This window comes from Platichthys flesus, chromosome 11 (genome assembly GCF_949316205.1).
Source record: "Platichthys flesus chromosome 11, fPlaFle2.1, whole genome shotgun sequence".
NCBI classification, from domain to species: domain Eukaryota; kingdom Metazoa; phylum Chordata; class Actinopteri; order Pleuronectiformes; family Pleuronectidae; genus Platichthys; species Platichthys flesus.
Genome location: NC_084955.1, coordinates 20,552,224 through 20,572,392, shown reverse-complemented (window position 1 = coordinate 20,572,392; position 20,169 = coordinate 20,552,224). Strand labels below are relative to the sequence as shown.

The following is a 20,169-nucleotide window of genomic DNA, read 5'->3' as shown; positions in this document are numbered from 1 at the left end:
TATACTTAGTACACAATCGTAAACATTTATTTATTCATCCAAAATATTTAGATTCATTTCATTCATTTCTCTGGTATTATGCACAGATGTTGTCTAAACTGAGGTCATTCTATCATTTGAAATAGTTTCATAAAGGCTCAAAGTTATCCTGGTAACTTTATAAGGGAATCAAATGCAAAGTTTATGTAAAACAAAGAAATTACTTTTATTTTGGGGGATTTTGGCTGAAGCCATTAAGCTTTCATTACCATTCAAAGCCATTTCCTGTTCTCCTCCAATATTTCCTTGACCTGAAACGAGTGGAAACTCTTGATAGTTTCCTATACTTATCTGTGATTCAATTACAGATCATTCTCAAATCAACAGGCGTCAATGACTTCAGATGACTGGGATCTATGATAAAAACCTGTTATCTTAGTCCTGGTGTGAACTAATCAAGGACAGTGAGGAGGAATCTGATCACAGGCCCAAGTGGACTTTGTTCATCTGTCACTCCAAAAGGTTTTAATTCTGCAGAATCAAACCCTGCACGCTGACATACTTCAGCACACACCCAACCCCCCACCTCCTTCAGCACCTCCTTCAGCATCCCCCCACTTTCCAGTTGCAGTGACAGGTGGCTCTTGGGGGTTTGGGGTGACCACGACTCAACAGCTGCACAAAAGAGCCCCACTGGGGTCCTTTTGATGGGGAGTTCCCTCTCAAGCGTGCCGGTCGGCCCCTGGCCCAGCCCCCACCTCGGCAGATGCTCTGAGGGATCCACAGGTGGCAGATGAGAAGACACTCTGGAGTTTCAAAGCTGTGACGTAACAAAGAGCCAATTTTTGGTAACATGTTTTGAACTGGTCCAGGTTGTGTCTGATTTTCTTTAATAATTAAGTGTATGACTTTATTACCTCTTGGATGGAGATAGATGTCAAACATCCATCATCCAAAACAAAAAGCATGCTGACAGGAATAGTGATGTTTCTATACTGGAATTACATGCACGTGCAATCTACTATTTACAGCTAATTAACCAGAGATATTATGGTTCAGTCTCAGTTGGAGCAGAGGGCTGACCCTGGTTTGTCGAAAGAGACACAGAAATGTATTTTTCAGTAAATATCTACTTCGGGAACACAGTCTGGAAGCTATACTTATCTGTTCTCTGTATTTAAGTTCCATAGAAGAAAATTACAGCTTCAGAAACTTAACCTTTATGATTATTTAAAATACTAAGACATCCAAGGAAATCTGAATACCAAATAATATCTTTTCCCTCAACTAAATAAGATATGAAATCTTGTATTTTGTTTAAAATTAAAAGGTGGATTTATATAGCACAGTTATAATCACAGTTAAAAGGCGCTTTACACGTTAATAATATTGAATTGAAGGGAAAAAATAAAAAGCAGTTTGAATCTCAAAACATTTGGTCAGAAATAGTTCTTGAACAACAATTATTTTTTAAATATGTTTTGAAGAAAGTGGTGGTTTGAGCAGATAAACAAAAAAATCACTGTAGGAAATAATAACATGATAATAAGTTTGTAGTACAAGGTGGGAACCGTCTATGAGCACTGTAGATTGCTAGGGGGTGGTCCAATAACCTTGTATATTTCAAAGTTATACATATTTTCGTGTAAAGTTACTCTCACCCCACCAAATAACAATTCTAATGTATTATAACCCAAAGCTACTTTTAACTTGTCTTCGATAATGTTAAATCTTTATTTAGGTAGCCCAAAGCTTAACACCGACCCCCCTCAGGTTGTGTGAGTGGTACGGTCCGGTCTGCAGGCTCGCGAGGGAGGCTCTCGCACGCGCAGAGCATCAGCTGTGGGGAGAGGTGGAAACTTGTCTCTTTGATCCTCGACCTGTTTCCTCCATTTAAAACTCCTCCGACACGTCCCTGCTCCTCTGCTCCTCCGTCCGCTCCTCATCACGGGACCCGCCACCGCCTCGCTGCCCGTCTCCCTCCTCGTCGGACCCGGTTTTGTGCTTTTATTCCCCCTGCCCTGCCCGGTGCGGTGCGGTGCGGTCAGGACGTCGGGCGCAGCCGGACTGGAGCAACTTTTTTCCTCCTCCCCCCCACACGTACATCCAGCCCGGGGAATGAGAGGAAGCGCAGCAGCGAGCCGCATGTTGGAATGAACAAAAGAGAGGAAAGCGAGGCTGCCGCCGGAGACATGGAGGGACCAGCGCTGCCAGGAGCCACATGTAAGTTTCCACTGGACCAGGTAGAGCTGGACGGGTCTTTGATTTTATAAGCAGAATAGCACGCGTTGCTGGTTTCATTCCCACACCTTCTAGGAGACCTGAGCTGGTGTGAACTTCACAGTCAAGCGTTGCACTGCAGGTGAATCAGGTGGATTGTCTGCAGTCCACCAGGAGCAAATCCCTCAACTTTGGTTTTCAAGCCTCAGCCCCCCCCAGGGCAGATTCGAACCTGCTACATGCGTGAGAATGAAAACGTGATTTCGTGATAAACGCACACTCCCGGTTTGATCGTCCTCCCCCTGGTGGCGCTGTCAGGTCTGGCCCCACAGAGTGATATAATAGCACTAACACAATTCGCGTTAGATGAGGTAATCTCACTAGTGCCATCCCATCCCCCTCCTTATGTTATGTTTAGCTCTACATGATGCAGCCGCAGGGGGTCTGGCATCCCGCTCACCTCCCCTCTTCCACCACAGGATGCTGGTTTTCCCCAATTCCAGTTGAATAGGTGTCGATCAGGTGCAGGTCATGGCTTGGTTTGTTGGATGCCGCATCAACAAACTCCAGAGGAAGATGTGAAAAGATCAGTTCAAGAACAAAGTGGAAGAGGAGTCTGGTCTACAGGTTTACATGTGCATTAACATGTAGCATGTTGGATTCCTGCTATTGGGGAATGAAGGAGGTTCTGTGAGGCTCCATGCCAGAGGCTTGTGTATTGACATGTTGCCTGTTTCTGGAAACAGACGGGGGACTTCACAATGTGACCTCCCTCTGACAACAGCAAACTTCCTTCCTGCTGACAGGGGGCTGCAGACGGACGTCGACTCGTTTTTTCTGGCCCTGCATCAAGCAGGAGGAGATTCGTGCTCCACCCTGATCGTGGGAATCAGAGTGGAGGGTCTGTAAATCAGCCATGTTCAGAATAACATACTCTATATGTAGCCGGGAGAAGCTCCCATCATACACCAGGCCTTTGTTTGTGATGCGTCAGCCAGACTCATGATGATGTGCTTATCATGCTCATTTAAAATGATCAGAAGTTGCTTCTCAAGATTTCTCTAATAAGCAACTTGCTCCAACACTCCTTGTGACTAATTTCAAAGACTCTGTGATCGTGTTTTTCACGTCTGGAGCACATCAGGATCACACTGAAAATCTTGTTATAACATTGATCATGAGGAAGATGCAAACCTTTTATGATACCAGGAAGGACCTCAATCAGATTAATGGTAGTTTGCAAACACAAAAATCCTCCCGGACGTATGTTCTTTCTTCTTTTGTTGGAATCCTGCCACTAAAGAGGACTCACTTGATCTGTCTTGCCTGTGAACTCCTTTGCCTTTGCACCAGAGCTGCCGAGGGCCTGGCCAATTATTGTGAAAACCTGCTGCCAGGACTTCTGGAGAAGATCTCCTAATCCCTCTTTTCTCTATTCAGGCTTTCTCCTCTCCGCGCTCTGCGACACTCTCTGACACTCGGCTCTGTTCGGCCGTCACCTTTAATTTCCCTACCTGAACAGATAAGCTGTGACCAGCTGAGATGAATAGACACTTTACTTTGCTCCCCTTGTGATTAGCCTTTTCTAGCCTCACTAGGAATGCTTACTGGAGTTGCACCGTGTCCAAGAGGGGATGCTTAAAGGTTTTAATCAGACATAATGCAAATTTAATGCAGCGGCTTTTAGCTGTCGAGCCTGTAGTGACCAGGATCAGTCGCTTAACACATCTTCAGCCGCAGGAGCTGTTATGTAATCGGTGGAATACGTGCAACCATGTCCCGTTTTTGGAGAGAGACGCTACAGCATCTTTGTAAACTGGCATCGGCCGGGATCCCGTGAGCACAGTGAGCTCCGCAGGCTGATAATGGAGCCTGACTGAATTACAGAGGAGAGAGAAGCTTTTTGCTTTGTTATTAATTGTGAACAGTGTGTGGTGGTGACGTGTGTGTCACGATGACATGTTGTCGTGTCCTGCGGGAGACGTGTATGACGGGTCGTCCACATGTGAAAACCACTTTGAAATGCAGCATCATCATCCTCTGTCATGTAGGAAAACAAAAACATCTGACTGAATATTTGTGAATATAAAGAGATTAATTTGCCTTCATGGTTGTATTTGTGGTCATGCAGTAAATGTGCATTCTACTGTAACACTAACACGTACAGATATTATTTTAGAGCTGACATATGGATTTTAATGGGCTGATGCCGGCCCCCATGTTGTGCAGTAAAGTTATTCTAATACCAACATATCATTCGTTGATTCTTAAGATGGCGTCCTCAAACTCTTATGTCAAAGAAATGTATTTGAGGCTTGATATTTTGCAGTCCAACCATAAATGTAATATAAATAACTATAAATGAATCAGTCTGGCTTTATACTGTCTATTTGAAGCAATAGATCTGTAATCTGCTGTTATCTGGACTGGAAAAGAGTCAGAATTTACAAGTCAAAGAAAATAATGGCACAACATGGTATTTGTTTTATTATTTTGCTGCTTATTAATCTTATTTGATTGTTACTGAGTGGTGCCACTGCATCCAATGGCTTTTTCAATCCATTATAATCTCTACATTTTAGAATAAATGACAAACTGCATTTGTGGCAAAAATAATTAAATTAGCGAACTCTGCACATTTGTTATATAACTTTTCTTTTGGTCTGTAGATGCATTGATTATTCCTCTAAAGCTAGAAACTGGGGGCGCTCTGGCTCCCACATGTTCTGATATGTTCAAAGCTCTCGCTCAGCCCTGTTCCAATGAAGTTCTGAGAGAGACGAGAAGTGAACAGTAACATCTGAGTCACAAAGATCTGACTGAAGTCGTGCCAGCACTGTGGCGCTGAGCTCTGCTTTTGAAACTACGATGCAGTTTTTAGACTGTGACACATTTTCAGCTGCTTCGGCTTTTCTGTGCTCCACTGGATTTAAAATAATAACACTGAGGTTTTAATAATCCAGTTGAGGTTTTCACTATTTGGTTTGAACGGTGTCAGAGCTCAATTGTTTTTTTTTAATGTTTGGGCTACAATTCCTTCACTGTTCACTCTTAAGCTTAAGCTGAAAGTTGGCCGTTGAACTGCAGAGTCATTGTTTCATTTCTAAATCCAATATAACGGAGTAGATAGCCAAAAATGTTGTCACTGTCCAAATACTCAAGGAGTGGGTTCAATGCTGAAGTAGCTTCTCTGGTGCATTTAATTGACAACCCGTACATGTGCAACCTTTACTATGGCCATGTCCATGTCTATGTACAATAGCCCATCTGTCCTGTTAGTTTAGGATAGTCCACAAAGGGGAATAAACGTGCAATGACAACACTGAATGAGACAAGAGGAAGGCAACACAAGAAGCAATGTGAAAACTGTGAAAAAAAATTATTTAAAAAAACTTTTGCCTTATCAAGAACGATCCACATAGAGGAGGCATCACGTCACCGCCAGCCCGCTCTGTAGCACCCAGATGGTGTAAATCACACCGCCCAGACATCGACCTCTCACAGGCCAGTAGTAGAGGTGAATCTCAATCCCAGTGCGCTGGAGAGGCAAATGATGTAGAAAGCCTTCCCATTAACCAGCACTCAAAGTGTGCAAGCTCTCCGTCTCTACCGGGTAATAGCTACTAAAAAGTGGTCAATACGTGCAGGCTGCCTCAGTTCATGTTTGTATTTGTATGCCCTGGTGTGTCCTTCCTGAAAGTGAAATAGAGATATGTCTTATTTCCAAGAAGAATCTCTACAACTACTAATTAATTAATATTAAAGTTGTTAACTTGTCTGCTCTTGAATCACCCATTTACCTGTTTAACCCACCTGGTGGCTCAAATACCCCAGAGAACGTTCCTGTGGTCTCACCAGCTAATGTCCCTTAAATGCTAATTATATGACAAATAATTGATTCAAGCTTTTGTGTTATAAGGCTGTTGTGCTGATGATGAGTGTGAGAAGTTATTAGCCACACTTAGAGAAATGTCTGGGGGCTACAGTTTTAAGATACTCAAAAGATACTTTAGATACTGCCCCGAGCACTTACTGACAATGTGTTTGAAGATTGACTTGAAGGAATGAATCATAACCCATCTTTATCTCTTTTGGATCTTTTTGGATTTTTGGCTTTGAAATATAATACGGTTGATCGTTCAGAGAGTTGGGTCTTGTTTTAAGGACCACCTGTAATTTGCTATCAGCTGCAGGAGAATAAGATGATAACAGAGTCCCAAGTATTTGGTGAAAGAAGTGTGTGTTATTACACAAGGGAAAGTTATTTAGTAAAAGAGATGGCTTGATTGTGAAGTGGTGTCATTGCACTTTTGCATGTTCCCCTTGGGCCTGTTTGAGTTTTCTCCAGGTTCTACGGTTTCCAACCCACAGAGACATTCAGGGAGATTGGTTCCAAGATAAAACAAAATTATAACCAAAGCAGGATGAAACCAGATTGACGAATATGCAGTTTGTTCAAATTATTGGCTCAAAGAAAGGCAAGGCAAGTATATCATATTTGACTGAAGACAATTCTGCTCTGCTTTAAAACCACCACGTACTTAAGACAGTCTAAGACACAGAACAAAAGGATAGAATATAGGCCTACATGTGGTTTTAGATGCTGCAGCAGCCGAGCAGAATGCCAAAGAAGCATAACACTCTCACAACTAACTCCCCACAAGAGCCTCGTTAAAAACAGACACGCTACTTGAAGTCTGCGTCTGATTTACCTAACCCCCTTTTTGTCTCTCTGTCTTGACGGGGACAATATGTAAAGAAGGTGCAGTGCTGCAGTGCTGTTGCTTTAATCTATTATCAGTCAGCGTTACTGCCCTTCTTCCTGGGACAGTCGAAGGACAAGGGGAGGGAAGTCTAGATTTGGACTGTGTCACTTGTTCCTGCCAGTGCCTCCTCCATCAAGGCTGAAAATATCCCCAGACGTGTGACTGCTCTCTGTTCTTCTGACAGTTCCAGTCACTGGACCTATCTGCTGATATTAGGCCACTTCCTGTTCAGCTAAAGGACACATTTCTTCTACAATACACTCACCCTGAATATTCCCTGGCAGATGTATCATATGTTATCTGGAGTTATTGTTGGCAGATTTCTATAAGTTCTTTTGCCTGATTTCTTACAAATGACAGGATTCACAACTAGGGAGTAGGTGCCTCCGTGTAGTTACCTGTTTATGAAACCCATGACTGGATAGAGCAGGACTGGTTTTTTGAGTGGAGAGACAAAAAATCCAGCAAATGATAACTGTTAGTTGTAATTGTATGTTGTAACAGTCACAAGATTATTGTTTACGCATGACTTTTAGCTTTAGGTAATGTTCACGAAAATATTCATTTTAGAACCAGGTAACAAGTGGTGGTTCTGTGAGTTACCACCAGAACTCACACAGACAAATAGACTGCCACACAGATTCATATGAAAAATTCATAAAGGCAACGTTGCAGAGGCAGAAAAGCTTTGCAAGTGTTTAACTGGTTGACCACAGGCCATTAGAACCCATTTAATGTACTTTCTAATGGTCATATTTCGGGGGGCAGAATATTGATAGATTCCCCTCCTAAAGAAAAGGGTGTAGCCAGTCATCAGTTATATATTTTTTGAAGTCTCAGTGAAGCAATTTATCGTCTTGTCAGAAAGATCTTTGCCTGATTGAATTAGATTTAAATTAAATTGTGGTCATTGCCAACTTTAATTACAAAATGCCAAACTCTTCAAAAACCAGTACAAATAGCTTACATCCCATTCTGAAGAAAACTCATCCACAACACCCCCACTCGCCCATTGATACAAATTAGAATTAGATCATGCTGTTACTTCCCAACCCCCAAATGGGAAACACTGAAAACAGGTTGCCAGGAGCAACTGGCTGGCATGCCAATACACTGCTTCCAGCTCTGAATGGCAGATTGTGCCGCCCAGACAGAAATTCAACCAAATCCTCTAATGTCACGTCGAGTTCCCTCGAGTTTGGAGGTTCTCGACACTCTCGCCCACCAGCTTGTCAAGCGGTCTAGGTCACTTATTTGTTTATATGGTAGCATGTTGGTGGCGAATGCAGGGTCCCCAGGGGAGCTGCTGCTAATTCAGACAGGCTGAGCTTGTTTTCAGCGTGGGGGCTTTGGCTCATAGTGCGGGAGACGGCAGCAACTAAACTGCAGGCATTATCCTCAGCCTGGGCCAGGTGATGGGATGAAATCTGCTCCAGCCACTGACAGAGACAGTAGTATGCCTCAGTCACTTGACATGCCGTGAAGGAATGTTGTCTTTTGAAGTGTCTTCTGTCCTGGTTGGGTGGTATCCAGCAGACAGCAATCGTAGCGTGGCTATCAGTCTGCATCAGATCTCTTTGACCAATTTGGTTTTGTGTACGAGCTGAAACAGTCAGGCAATAACTTGAATAGTCAATTAAAAACTTTGATATTAGTGAAAATCCCAGTTTCAGCCGCTCTATCATGAGACATTGATGCCTTTGTGTTAATAAATAGATGAACTTTGGGTTTTGGAGTGTTGGTCTAACAGAACTAGCTGTTCTGGTATGTCTGCGTTACCCCTGGGATTAAAAATGTATGGATTTATCAAGAAGTGGTTGATAAATTTGAGATTTGATATTGAAAACATCCCTTCAGTTACTAACGTTGACGAGCCAAACAAGCAAGAACATGAGATAACTCTCCTTCTCAAATTTCTCTGTTGGTTTTAACGAACCAATCAATTTCTTTTTAGACATAATAAAAAACTGCAGTCAGTAATTTAAAACCACTCTGCTGAGATGCTGAAGAATCTTTTGTGCCGTTTTTTTTAAGTGCAGTTTACATCAGTTAATGATATTTTTCTCAGTTCCTGTTGAAATTGTAGCTCTCAGCTGAAAGCGACTGTGATGAAAACTTTGCTCTCTAAACACACACACACACACACATGCAGGGCCCGGTCTGGCGTGGAGGCGCTGCTTGTTGTTTACACTGTGCTTCCTGTGTGTCTGGGCCCCCTGTTGCCCTCTTACATCACCCTATTCGCTGCAGTAGGGACACAACAGTGTGAAGGGGCTCCGGGTTAGGGGGGTAAGCGATGAGGTAGTTCATTAGTACCATGGTCCAAATGAGATGCAGGTCCATTCTCTGGCTGTTTCCAGAGTTCTCCTTTTCCTTTTTTCCTCGTTGCCGCCCTTTCCTCCGTTCCACTCTTTTGATTTCACACTCAATTCCGTTTCCTCTGCACTATGTTTGCCTCATTTACATTTTTCTCGGAGAATGAAGTAGATTTACACACTGTTTACTATGTTTAAAAAAAAAAGATTAGTTATATTTAAATGGTGCCACTATTGTGTTATAAGCCTTTAGTTAATTTGCTGGTGGTCTGATTGTGTGGTAACATATTTTCCTATCTGTTTTGCAGAAGGCAGTCAGGGTTGTTTTAAGAGCACAGTTCTCGGCTTCATAAATATTCCATGTCATGCCCTATATTTTCACTCCGCGCTCTGGGTGTTGCACTGGGAACTAGCAGCAGCTCTACACTGAATTCCTCACATCTGACCAGCTGATCTTGACACCAAGATCATTTCAAAACGAACCATCACTCCCACATATTTTTTTAACATCCGTTATGTCGGCTTGTTTTTGTCTCTTCCTTCTTACAGATTCTCTCGACCGAAAGTATCCCTCCCTGAGCTGTCAAAGAGCAAACAGTGTCTTATCAATGTGCTGTCATAGTTTGCTGATTCTGTCATACAGTGAGTCATGTGTTTTTCTCTGTTTCAGAGGACACAGGGTTTTTCTTACCCTGATTCATAGGTCTCTGATGAACAGGTAGAAAAATAGCCAAGTTGCTTTTCTTAGAACAGTTGCCTGTCAGATCGTATAGCTCATATAGCTGTGTTGATACGAACCGACTCCCATTACAATGTGGGTCCATGCAGTTGCAAGGACATATCCTCTCACCTCTGCTTCTGTATTATTCCCCAAACATGTTCTTCCTCTAATTGTTATTGTACTTTGACATTAATAGTCCTACTCAGTTATTAAAATAATAAAACCAGAAGGGCTCCCTTGCCCTGCAGGTTTGGAGGTGATGCGACAAACAAAGCAGCGGCCTCGGCTCCGTGTATTTATAACCTGCTCCAATGAAATATTACGCTTTGAAATAGCCTTTCTTCTAAATCCCATTTTCTGTGACGGAATTAGCAGTTGTCCCAGTTTTTAACCGTACTCCCCAATGTCATAAGCTAAACTGTAAGGCAGTGAATTCCTCTGTAATTGTGCTCTGGGACTGAATGTACCACAGGGCTTCTCAGAGGCTGCCTCACATTTTCCCAAACCAACATTTGGAGTTGCGAATGCATTTTCGACCAATCAGACCTGCCTCCAACAAGGAGACGGCAGCTCCTCACCTGCTGTTTCTCAACCTGCCGTTCTGCTCCCACACTGTGCTTGTGCATGCATGCATTACCCACCAACTTCTGCAGGGGTTCCTTTGCCCTTTCTGCTGACTTAGAAAGCTTCTCCCATTGTGTTAAGTTTGCATGTAAACGGTTTCAGTGCACGGGGCTTTGTTCCACATCTGCAGCTATAGAGGCCCCCATAGGGAGATGTGATGGGGGGGCAACTGAGCTGTGGTGCAGGGTTACAGTGCTGCCGATTCCTGAACCTCCTCTGACCCACTTTGCAGGATCTCATAGCTGTTGAATACTCATTTGAAATGGAGGTTAAACAAAAGCAATCACAGCAGGACAGTAACTTGAAGATGCTCTTAAGAATGATTTATACTGTCTACCACCTTAGAAAGAGATGATTCTAATAATATGTTAATGCAGTCATAGTAACACGGCTTCACTAAGAGGCTTTTGGATTATTTGACAACTTCAAAATAAAAGCTTGGCTTGAAATCTCTATTGTTAAACCAATAAATCAGCTGATATATATTGAAAAAAAATTGGTAATAATTCCTAAGATGTCGTTATCAAATCATTACAACAAAAAATGTGATTGAAGCTTTTGATTTTATAGATTAAAACTTAACTTGATTATAAATAGCTATTAAGTGTTTGTGTAATTAGCATTTTCATATAGGCACATTTAAGTAAACAACAACATTGATAGTGAAAGGCTCATATCAATTAACCAGGTTATCAGTCCACTGTTTTGTAAAGGTGAGATTCCTTTACAAAAGGTCCATTCCAGCTTTAAACCAGGGAGAGTCTGACACTGGCAAAACAAAATATCTTTAATCTTTCATGGGAAACAACCATACAAGACATAAAGGTCTCCAGGAACGCTGAGGACAGACTGTTGTCAAGCTTGTGAACTGCTGACCCACTGTCTCTGTCCTTCCAATAATAAGAGGCATCAAAGTGAATTTCCATGTTTGGTCTCGATGGAAACTCCAGCCTCTCTAAAGGAAGTTGATGTGCATTGATTTATGAATATGAATAATGCAGGGGATGTCATCGGAGGGTGGTCTAATGGATTTTGGCTGTAGCTGTCCCCTGGGGGCAGATCCTTTAGGAAGCTGGAGTGTTATTATTGAAGAGGCGGTTACTCAGGTGACACAAGCAACCCCCTGTGTTGTACTGTGGGAATAACAACATAAAATTTGACTCATATTCCCGATTATGCAACAATTTCACACATGAATGCACCACATGAGAACATGAGTTATGTTAAAAACAGGATCATTTGATTAGCCCAATCCCAGAGTTCATGTATTGATGAACAGATTTTGTCATTGCATCAGGTCATCTGTGCAAATATTACTTAAGCTTACTCTTTAAAGCCCGACATGTGTATGTCACAATCTTGTTTGCTTGGGTCACAGTCATCCAAATATCATCAGCGTGTCAGGTTAGGACAAGCACACGTCCCCGATTGACTGGAAAGATTCAACTTACCAGACCTTTTAAATGTTAAAGTTGCTCTGTGGAAGTTTCTTGAAAACAAAGTTACATTTTTGTTAAGTATTCAACAGCAAAATGCCTCGTTTGTGTGCTTTGGACCTGATATGTTGAATTTCACAACAGTTGATATTGATAATTATCATGATAAGTGTGAAATTATTATTTACTTTAAGTTTAAAGACAGAGTTTTGCTCCTGAGGGAAGATTATAGTTTTAAACTTGTCTTTATGGGCAGAGAACGACAAACACTTGATATAAACAAAACATTTTATAAATCTGATGTAGATCAATCATGTGTTATACCTCCTCACTGTAAACATTATATTGATATATATTGAACTTTGTTATAATCCTTTTGCTGATATCGATAATTATTGATATTGTTTTATTCCTCACCCAATAACATGGTTGTGTTCTTGTGGCCTGTCCTTCTGAATGCATTTACTTTAAGGAGACATTTAAAGAAAGCTGGCATTACCTTTATTCATATTTGCTAACTTTCATTCCTCTTCTCCTTCACGGCCTTCGCTGAGATATTACAATGCTACTTTGCAAGTTATTATTAGTGTCTGTTAATCAGCAGAATACTGTCAGAAGGGATGAGTGTGTCATTGTTCGCACTGTTGCACACATGCACGAGGTAGTGTGCGTGATGGAAACACAGCAGGGATGCATTCATTAAAAGATCCAACCCTTTCTCAAATGAGCAGTTGATTATTTTATTCAATTAAACAAGAACAGACCATTTAAATCAAATAATGTTTCAGTCATTTATTGAACATTTATTGTTCTGACAAGTTACGACTTCTAGATTACAGGCTTTCTCAACTAAATGATTTCAGCAGATTAAACACCAAAGGAAATAACTGTTAGTTGCAGCCACAGTTCATAGTGTTCCTTTCGCATTAGCTCGAAGACGTTGTGTATCGTACCCTCCCGGTTGTCTGGCAGCTCGCTCAGTCGCTCCCTCAATCAATCAGCCCTTGTTTCAGTCCCTCGCTACGCAGCAGCGGTCCTCCTCTCCCTCAGCTCCCATCCCATCTCCCCCAGAGAGCGTCACGTTTCATTGGTATTCATTGTGAGGGCCACCTACGATCCGGAGTACGTTTCATTCTCATTCTCTCCATCTCCATCTTTGACAGTGTGGATCGCAGTCTCTCCCGCTCTCTCGTCAGTCGGCCAGTTGTTAATAGCTCCAGTTCTCAGGTGAATGGGAAAGTGCTCCCCGGGTTGCAAGCAACACAACACCCCTAACTGTCATATCTGCCCAAAGGGATCTGTGAGAAAATGTGCGTAGTCACAATGATGATGATGATGAGGTTGTGTAGCATCATTTTACCTCAAACTGTTGTAGGGAATTGTTTGATAATAACGATGTTACGTGACACTAAATCCTCATTTTATGGGTTTTCACTCAATTAAGTAAGAGAAGAGGCCCTAGATTTATTTGGGTTTAAATGAAGTCAGTCACAAACATTAGGACCAGTGTTGCCGTCTGGATTACCTTTCCTTCGGTGTGAAGCTATTTTTCCTTTCTCTTATTTCTTCCCTTTATACATATCTGGGTTCTTCTTTCATATGTCTTTCCACAAATGATACATTTTGTCCTAAAACTGCACTGACAACCAGTAGAGCGGAGGAGTGTATTCCTCCTCCTCTTTCACTCCATCTCACTACCGCTCCCCTCTCGCTGTCATTGCAGTGTTTTGGCTGCCGTCCCGTTGCCAAGCAGAGACCACAACAATGGCCCCTCTCTGTCGGAGCACATCGCTGCCCGAGGAATGCTTATTTAATAGTGGCATGCTTTGACAAGGGAAACACAATGTCTTGTCTCCCAGCTGAACTCTTTCATAGACTCGCGCCGCTATTCTTCCTCTCTCTCTCTCTCTCTTTACCCATCGGGCTTTGTCCAACTCAAGGTCGTCAGTAGATGCTTCCTTCTCCCCAGATGGGGGACATGGACTCAATCTTTCTTATAAGGCCTGAGACTGTATCTTTGTGCATTGCATTAGTGAAAAGCTGATATTCATTCATGCAGATATTTGGCTTGTACTCACAAGGAATTGATTAAAGAAAAGTTTGACGGCACTTTGTGGAAACGTTTCTGGCTGAAGAAGAAGCAGATTGTAAAGTTATGAACTCAACTCTAGGATCTTTGAAGTTGCACAGCATTGGTTTCGCTCCTTATTGGTACTCGTCTTTTGGAAACTGCTGAATAGCCCAGCATTTGAATAGTAAATCTTTAGTACGCTCACTGTCTCGATGTGACAGCCCCCCCACCGTCTGTGTTGTTTTTAAGCCAAAGACTGAATAATTTACAGCATGTTGCCCCAGTGTTTACCTTCAGAGACTATGCAGAAAGATACTGTGCTCCAACATGGTTCGACCGGGAGCACGGCGGTGCGATGCTGAGCGGACAAAGCCGAATGTCCCTCCCGTGAGGGTCTTTGTCCGGCCGTCAAAGCCTCGGCAATCTAATGGAAGGAGAGTAGGAGCTTCAAGTTCAAGCAGCCTGCCAAACATGAGTCATGGTGCTGCGAGTGAAGCTGCGGTCCAAACCCACCCGGCTATTATTCAAACAAAAAACTCAGAAAGTACAGAAGAACCTAAACTGAGGTTTCTTCATCAAAATAAAGTTTGACAACTTTTCTGGTAAACGTGATTCGGTTTTACTAAGCAATTCATTTCACCTGAACAGAATCATCAGAAAGCCAAAAAGCCAATTACTGTTTTGCTCTGCCTGGGCGTCTGGCCATCCACTCCGGCCGGTGACTCGATAAATCAACCGCAGAGTAGAAATGGTATTAGACATAGAATTAGAAGAGAAGGCTAAAGGCCTGTTATCTTGTGCTTCTGAGCAAATGGTGTAATCTTTTCAGCTGTAAATGTTGCTCAACAACTGAAAGAGGCCTTGTGCTGAAACAGAGGGGCTTATATAGGTTGGTTTCGTTCTGTTTCATTATGTTGTCATTTCTCATAGAAAATAGTCTAGTTGTCAGACACACAGACTCCACCCCTCTCGCTGCAGTACAGCTCTCTGCGGAAGTTTATGTCATCCACAAAACTACCTCATTGGCCCGGCACTGACAGGAATGAAGTCCGACTGGTTGAGTTCCATCTATGCCTGTTGCCTTTTTAACAGTGTCATTTTCTCAACTTGTTTTTATTCTGTCTGTCTCTTCAACCAGCTCCCTACTCCGATCTTGACACAAACCCCACAAGGCCTGACCCAGAGGGGGAGAGCAGCCCCCCGACCTCAGACAACCCCAAGAGGATGGAGTCTCCAGCTAAGAAGGATGTAGACCGAAGGCTGAGTACCCCCAGAAAATCTGACATCACGCCCAGATCACCAGCATCACCTGCACCCAGGTCTAAACAAGGTAAAGGGAAATAATTACTGCCTTACTGTTTGTTTTCCTCAACCAGGAAGGTTAACATATCTGTGCAGCCTCATGTAGTGAAAACTTGAGCTTGAACTTAAAAGTGTATCTTATCTTTTTATGGTGAAAATGTGATGTTTAAATATGATTTTACGTCTAAAATCGAATCAGTTTACTCTTGAATCCAAGAGGAAAATTGTGCCAATATTAAAATACATTTCCACAATGTGTTCCTGAGACATTCACGAGAATGAGACACAGGATTTTCAGTGTGCCACCCTGCTGCTGAGGCTTAAAAATATAAAAAAGAAAACTGTGTAACCTGTTTCGAGCTCAGTTGTTTGAAAAACCTGCTCTCGAGGCTGAACTTGACCTGTTCTTTGGCTCTGTGTTCCAATAATGGTGCCATTATGTACATCTGCACTTTGCTGGAGTCGGGGCAGCTCTCCTGAGGGAAGGTAATGCTTTAGTATCGGAGTTACAGCCACCACACGCTTTCAGACATGAAGCTAAATCCAATAGAGCTGCTGCAGGTTGTAAGTGCTGGAACAGAAGCTGCTGATGTGAGAAGTCGGCAGCTTTGGGTCTGAAGATTTCAGGCAGAATTAAATTAGTCAAGAAAAACAACTCGTGGACAAATGAGCTTTGTTGGTAAGTGGATAGCCAATGCTTATCACTGCCATGCACTGGTCCCTAATGAAGGGTGGGCAGAGGGAACCTGAGGAAGACTACCGGTTGCCAAGAAGGCGTTTAGCTCGGCCTGGTACTTGCACCATAGCTGCGTCCACACTGCCTCTGCTTGAACTCCCCGCAGCCACCGGCTAACAGCATTTTGCAGAGTCTAAGGAGCACGTTTGAGGGTCTTTGGAGAATAAGCCTCTTTATTCCCTATCCATTAATCCATTCACTGTGGTCATGGTCTTTATTCCTGAAGCATGAGGTGAGGAGGATAAACCCTCCAAACTGCTCACAAAACTACAACAACGCAGCCAGTTCTGATTTGTGTTATACTTCCTTTGCCACATCAGTCATATGAAAACAAGCAGTTCTTTGTTTATTTGCCAAAGTCTTGGTTAACTTGGATAAACATGTGGTTGAGCCCTAACTCTCCTGATACCAAAAATGACCCATACTTCCCCTTTGTTCTCCAGGTTCCTTTTCCGCTTGTTCCGTTAAGCTCATTATTTGTGTTTGCACCTCAGAGGTGGGTGCGAAGAGGAAAAACTCTCTGTGGCTTTTTCATTAGTCAAATGAAAGGTCGAGGCTTGTAGTTCCTTTCTGGTCATGGTCTGTTCACTTGTTTTTTGTCACATCTCTGTCAGTGATTGTTTCAGTTGAAGCTCATCAGGCAGCTAGTGTCAAGGATTCTTACATTGTTATTACTGACTATCTATTCTTTCTTCCTTTTTGTTCGTTCTTATTTGTCCATTAAATGAGGGCTGCAAGTCGCTACCCTGCACAGGATAGAACAACAATTTAGAGGCGAAGAAAATAATAGAGCTGACATTTTAAAAGAATACCAGTGTGTGTGTGTGTATTTTCTGTTTGTGTCTCAGAACCACATTTGTGCACATGACGTAATGAATAACAAGGTTGTTCACGCAAACAGCAGCAGCATCACATTGACCCACAACGTGCACTTGGGCTTTCCTGGGTCCTGCAAATATTCAAAGTGGGTCAGAGTTTGTTCTCAGGGGGAGGCCGCAGATTGTTGTCATGCTTATGAATCACACCTCCCCCCATTAGATGATGCTGAAGGATAAGTTCCTTTGTGTTTGATGGTGAACATCTGGTCGGTGAAGATTGAGGCTGATGATGAAGCGTGAAGGCTCTAGAAAGATGAAGAGTGGAGTCAGAGTCTGTGTTTCCCAGTTATCTGTGGTAAAAATGTGCATATGAGTATATGACTTCACATGGTAGCTGTTTTGATTAGTAAACATTTAAGCTCATTTGTTTGGATGATGCACCAGAAATTTATAAATGTGGAGAAAACCTCCCATGGTGTGAGGCTGCAGCATCATCGTGCTCAGCATCATTAAATCAGCTGTTATTGCTGCTGGGCTATTATTAGTAAGAACTGAGAAACATCAATTAATTTGCTGCAGTCATCTTTGTGTTGTAAATATAGAGGCAAAGATGATGATTTTTCCTATGCTCTTCTTGATTAATCAATATATTTGAGGTCACACATTAACTCCTTGATTAATTAAATCACTGGTTTTTCGTTGGTTTTAAATATTTGTCTTTGGGACATTCTGAACAAAAGTGAGTTTTTTCAGAAAGACGCAGTTTGAATTCTTGAAATGGTTTAGTCCAGTGTTTGTTTGCATTGCTCTTCTCTTCCGTCTCAGTGAGGTATGTGTAGGGATTGTTGAACGAGCATCAGAGATGTCACAGGACAAGAAAATGTATGTCCTCCCCTGTAGTTATTACGTACCACAGTCAAACATGCACCCACACCCAGATGACACAGGAGATTTAGTGGACCTGCAACATGCTGCAGCTTTTATTTGGAGATTAGCTTGCCTGTTGATTTTTTTCTTTGCTTTGTTCTTCTAGAAAAATCTAGAAAATACTGAGTAGTTTCAGCAACACATCAGTTTCAGCCATGTGTCGAGCATCGGTGTTGAAATCTAGCTGCTGCTAGTGTCTGGTCATTGTCACGTGGTTTGCACTTCCGTGTGGTTTAACAGTTAAATGCCTTTGATGCACCGACTTGGCAGGAATTATGTAAACACTTAGTCATGTGTTTGTCACAGGGCAGACGCAGGTTTTATTCAGAAACAAATATCTGTCACAAATCCTGATGGATAAAAGTTAATTTGCAGGATTAGGATCTAAGGAAGCTCTTAGTGATAATGTACTCTTTTTATTAAGTAGTAATAAAATGTTGTTTATTTACGTAGATCTATGTTGTGAATCTCACTCAGTTTGGAACAAGTCCAGAAGTTTTTATAAGATGTTTTCAGTCAAGATTGGTCACATGTGAAGAACGCAGCAGGAAATTGTCCAGGTCAGACACAGTTCACAGGAATATTTGTCATTCAGGTGAAGGGGTGGCGCCTCAAGAGTGTGCACGAGGCAGGTCTTAAACTCTGCTGTGTTATTGTTTACAACAGATCTTGGCCTCGGCTCTTATCTCCAAGACACTCTTATCTTTGTCTTTTCAAGTTGACATCATGGCACCTTTTTACATTCTGAGATATTTGTATTCTTTTTGTTTTGGGTCCGTCATCGACGCACGTCAATTTTTTCTCCCATGTCACATGTTCACATTTTAGCAGGGACCTGGGTATCTGCATTCTCTGAACATTTTAACGCCTGAAAGCAGCTGTTTACTGAAATATGTCTAGATTGTGTTGGTCCAACTGGTCATTTGATATTTACATGTTTTTGTTTAGAACCGCTGATAAACATTATATTTATTGATCCCTGGTCAATTCTCGCCTGCAGACATCATAAAGGCAGATGAGAGACAGAAGTTGGCCAAGGAGCGGAGAGAGGAAAAGGCCAAATATCTGGGTAAGTGTAAACAAGGGGTCGTGAGACAAAATGCCCTTTTACACAAGAAGACAGTGCCCCCTAGTGTTGGGGTGAACGAGGTTGTTTAGTGTCCCTCAGCTTGTGTTGCTCCTGGGCTGTAGGCTGCATGTACACATGTTTCAGTTCTACACTGTAGAACTGAAACATGGGGCATTTATTTCCTGCATCTTTGCTGAAACACTCTTGTTAAAACCTTTGCTTTATTGTTTGTTGTTTGACTTATTATTTATCCTCACGTCTGCACTAAAATATATAATTTGAATTCGAAATTTTCCTTACGCTCACAAAACCTCAACCTTTTGTGGCCGTAATGAAAAATACAACATGACTCCTTTTGAGATGTTTCCCCTTTAACAGCGATGAGTCACCGAAGCACCAAGCCTTCTTCTGCAATCTAAAAATCTAGAGCCCGACCAATATCAACTTGTGGCCGATACACATAATGGAGAGTGATGGTTTATCACATCCTAAGATGCTGGTATCAAACCTTGAATCAAGAAAATTTGATATTCTACCATTTAACCCAAAACATTTATAAACAAAAGAAACACAAGATATTGCAAACTTTAATTAAGAATATAATTCATATATTCTGTGCAAGCCTCATATCAGCCAACTGATGTATCGGTCAGGCTCTAAATGAAACCCATCAGTTTGATGGACAGGAAAGTTCCCCTCTGTCTTCATATCAACTGACAAAGCTGTCTTCATGTGTTTGATGAAGTTACAGCTCTTTGGTTTTTTTAACACGTGGCTGTCACATTAGCACCCGGCTCTGTGCCGGGCGTGCACTGCTTTGCATGATTGACAGTTGCCTCTGTCTTCTCTCTCACCTCTTCCTCCTCCTGCAGAAGAGCTCAGCAAGTTACAAGGTAAGCCACTCAGGCACGTGCACGTGGTGGTGGTCGTGATGGTGGTGGTGGTGGTGATGTTTTTGATCATTCTGTTTCATGTGGATGCGTCAACCTTTAGACGTTCAGTAGTTTAAACTAGAGCTGGGCAATACACAGAAAAAACATACATACAGAAATAATGATAAATGGATCCAATGTTTTTTGCTTACCACTGGAAAAATACAGAGAAACATGTATTAACATGCTCTGACCTCAACTCTCACATTTTGGCCCCTGATAAAGAAGAAAATCTAACAAATTTAAAATATAT

The 20,169-nt window shown here is 42.2% G+C and overlaps 1 protein-coding gene across 5 annotated transcripts in view; it reads left to right on the top strand.

The window, feature by feature from the left end:
• Nucleotides 1–1,805: 1,805 nt before the first annotated feature.
• The window catches only part of map7d1a (MAP7 domain containing 1a), a 36,623-nt gene continuing 18,259 nt past the window's right edge, over nucleotides 1,806–20,169 (top strand). For 3 of the 5 annotated variants that reach the window (XM_062398442.1, XM_062398440.1, XM_062398439.1), the window contains exons 1-4: nucleotides 1,806–2,202; nucleotides 15,271–15,462; nucleotides 18,916–18,984; nucleotides 19,857–19,877. In XM_062398442.1, coding sequence (XP_062254426.1) covers nucleotides 2,133–2,202; nucleotides 15,271–15,462; nucleotides 18,916–18,984; nucleotides 19,857–19,877 — 352 coding nt within the window. In that variant the 5' untranslated portion in view covers nucleotides 1,806–2,132. The remainder of the gene's footprint in view (nucleotides 2,203–15,270; nucleotides 15,463–18,915; nucleotides 18,985–19,856; nucleotides 19,878–20,169) is intronic. The other 2 variants (XM_062398443.1, XM_062398441.1) reach the window with 1 other exon arrangement.